This window comes from Crocuta crocuta, unplaced genomic scaffold (genome assembly GCF_008692635.1).
Source record: "Crocuta crocuta isolate KB4526 unplaced genomic scaffold, BGI_CrCroc_1.0 scaffold1192, whole genome shotgun sequence".
NCBI lineage: Eukaryota > Metazoa > Chordata > Mammalia > Carnivora > Hyaenidae > Crocuta > Crocuta crocuta.
In genome coordinates this window covers 455,220-457,768 of record NW_027531292.1, presented here as the reverse complement: position 1 = coordinate 457,768, position 2,549 = coordinate 455,220, and the positions used below count along the sequence as shown (strand labels likewise).

The window sequence follows — 2,549 nt, the reverse complement described above, 5'->3', positions numbered from 1 at the left end:
TTGGTCAGATCAAATCCCATTCTTCTGGCAATTTCTTGGGCACCCAGTGACGCCCCTCGCAGGGCCTGCTGGGTTGTGGGGGCGGGAGGGAGCAAGCCCTTCCCTTCCCCGGGGCAAGTCCAGGCCTGGCTCTGATGTGTTGGAGCGGGACAGGGCAAGTTCTGAGGGATCCCGGGGCGAGCGGGCGATCTCACCTTCCGGACAAAAGCAGCCGAAGGTGCAGAAGCTGGAGCAGGCGTGCTGCGGGTGGGAGCAGGTCCTGGCGCAGGCCTCGCCGCACTCCCGGTACTCCTGGTTGGCGGGGCACTGGCCCACCGCTGCAGGCCCGCGCACGCTCCGTCAGAGGGGCAGGGGCACCCCAGCACCCGCACCGCCTGCCCCGCCCTGGCCCCGGACTTAGCCCAGCCCTCCTCCACCCAGGCTCCTTCCGTGTCACGGACAAGGCGGGGATCCGGGGCCCTTCCCCAGGACTCACAGCAGCGGCTGGGGCCCCGCCAGTTGCTGACGGCCTGGCCAGCCATGCTGCACTGACGTGAGTACTCAGACAGCGTCGCGCAGCTACAGTCCTCGCGGCCCGGCGGGACACATGCGGCCATGTCCACCTGGCAGCTCAGGACGAATGTCTCTCTGGGCACGTTGCATTCGGGGGACACCAGGGTCAGCAGCCGGCTGCAAGTCTGGGCCTGGGTAGAGGGCCATTCGGGGTCATGGGGTCAAGGCCAATCCCACACCAGTCTTAGAAGGCTAGGAGTGTTGTTGGCCTCCGAGATGCCCTTAGACTCCACAGGTCGACCGCCACCATGGCTGAAGGGCTACCATGGCTGAAGGGCTACCATGGCCCCCGGGGTCCCCACCACTTCACATACATGCTCTGCCTGTGGGTCCAAGCGGCCGGGGATGGCCTCGTAGGTGCAGATCTCATTGGGGTCATCCAGCGTCTGGAGGGCGGCGTACATGTGGGGTTCCAGGAGTTTGCCTAGGGGTAGGGGGCGGAGCAGAGTCAGCACCGTGGGGCCGGGCCTCGGGGTGGGGGGGGGCGCGGGGCCCCGGCCCACACCTACCGTCCTCACTCAGGAACTCGTTTGTCCGCTCGCCGTTGAAGTCTCCGCAGAGACCGCACAGCCTGCCCCCGTGCCGTTTCTCCACGAGCACCTGTGGGCGGGCGGGCAGGTGGGCACTGCCCTCAGGGGTCCCCGGGCCCTCGCCGAGCCAGTGGGGGAAGCCCAGTCCCGCCAGGCTCCCGGTCAGCGTGCCACCCTGGGACGGCCACCCCCGTCCCTCCACCCCGCCAGCCTCCTCACCATGAGGTGAGAGCCCGGGCCCCACAGGACCACCAGCTCCAGCTCCAGCTGCTTGGCCACCAGCTGCACGCTCTGGCCGAAGGGCGTGATCTGGAGCCCGTGCCTGGTGTAGGGCAGGCTGACGACCCTGTGGGGCGAGAGTGGTCAGGGACAGCCCCTTGCCTGCCCAGCTTCCCACCCCGGCCACGTGGCCTACCCCACATCCTTGATGGAGATCACTGCCTTCTGCACGGTGACCACCAAGGCGCCCAGCTCCACGATGACCCGGGAGATGTTCCCACCGGGCTCTCGCCGCAGCTGGACGCTGAAGGCAGGCGAGGTGTCCTTGCAGGTGGCAGAGAAGACGTAGTTGCAGGTTCCCGGGAAGTCATAGACATGGCCATCGAAGGTGGAGAAGTGTCCGGCCCCCCACGTGGAGCACCAGCCGTGGTCTGGAGCTGTGGGCATAGCGGGCGGGGTCCTGGAGCCCTGTGTGCTCCCGGGGGCGGGGCGGGCATGGGGGTCTTGACCCCATGAGCCGGGCCCCTGGCTAAGTTCCAGGCCCTCCTGGTGTGGGTGGGAAAGAGCCCCTGCCTGCGCCCCGATGCCACGCCGGCTCTGGGCTGGGTCTGCCTCCCAGGCCTTACGGGCACCGAGGCATCACCGGCCCTGGGGAGCGCGGGGCACAGAGCCGCAGCACAGCCCCTGCGCAGGCCCCTCCCGCCCCCGGCAGCATGGGCTTGGTCCCCTCCAGGCGAGGGGCCGGCTAAGTCTTTCTGTAGCTCGGTTCCCCTCGTGGAAGCCCCAGACCACGGCCATCCTGTGGTAGGTCTGTGGCCTGGGTGCTCCCAGCAGCTCTGCGGGACAAGACGGGAGGCCGCCTCTGGCCCTCACCTGTCTTTGGGGAGTCCTGGAGGCCCGGGTGCACAAAGGAGGCGTCGTCCAGGCCTGTGTGGACAGAGGCTGTGCTCAGTGCTATCCTGGGTGCAGCTTGTCGGCCAGGAGCCGAGTGGCGGAAGCTCAGAGGCTGCTGGCCCTGGCTCTGCCCCTCACGCCCTCTGACCAGCCCGGCCAGGTCATGTGTCACACGTGCACGGGGTCCCTGCCTGGGCCGGCCGGGTGCAGTGCTGCAGGGCCCCCCCAGGTTGAACAGAGCCCCCCACGCAGGACAGACGGGCAGCCTGGCTCTCATGTGGGCCGCAGGCGGGAGGGGATTGTGGGCTTTGAGCAGAGACCTGGGGAGAGAGCGGCCCCCTGACAGCTGCGCCT

At 68.7% G+C, this 2,549-nt stretch overlaps 1 protein-coding gene across 1 annotated transcript in view; it reads right to left on the bottom strand.

Annotated features, from left to right (window-relative positions):
- LOC144237805 (mucin-6-like) overlaps window positions 1-2,549 on the bottom strand; it is a 13,898-nt gene that overhangs the window by 8,828 nt on the left and 2,521 nt on the right. The window contains exons 2-8 of the mRNA XM_077771513.1: window positions 2,175-2,228; window positions 1,498-1,738; window positions 1,302-1,428; window positions 1,062-1,152; window positions 867-976; window positions 476-683; window positions 195-317 (exon numbers count right to left, since the gene is read on the bottom strand). Coding sequence (XP_077627639.1) covers window positions 195-317; window positions 476-683; window positions 867-976; window positions 1,062-1,152; window positions 1,302-1,428; window positions 1,498-1,738; window positions 2,175-2,228 — 954 coding nt within the window. The remainder of the gene's footprint in view (window positions 1-194; window positions 318-475; window positions 684-866; window positions 977-1,061; window positions 1,153-1,301; window positions 1,429-1,497; window positions 1,739-2,174; window positions 2,229-2,549) is intronic.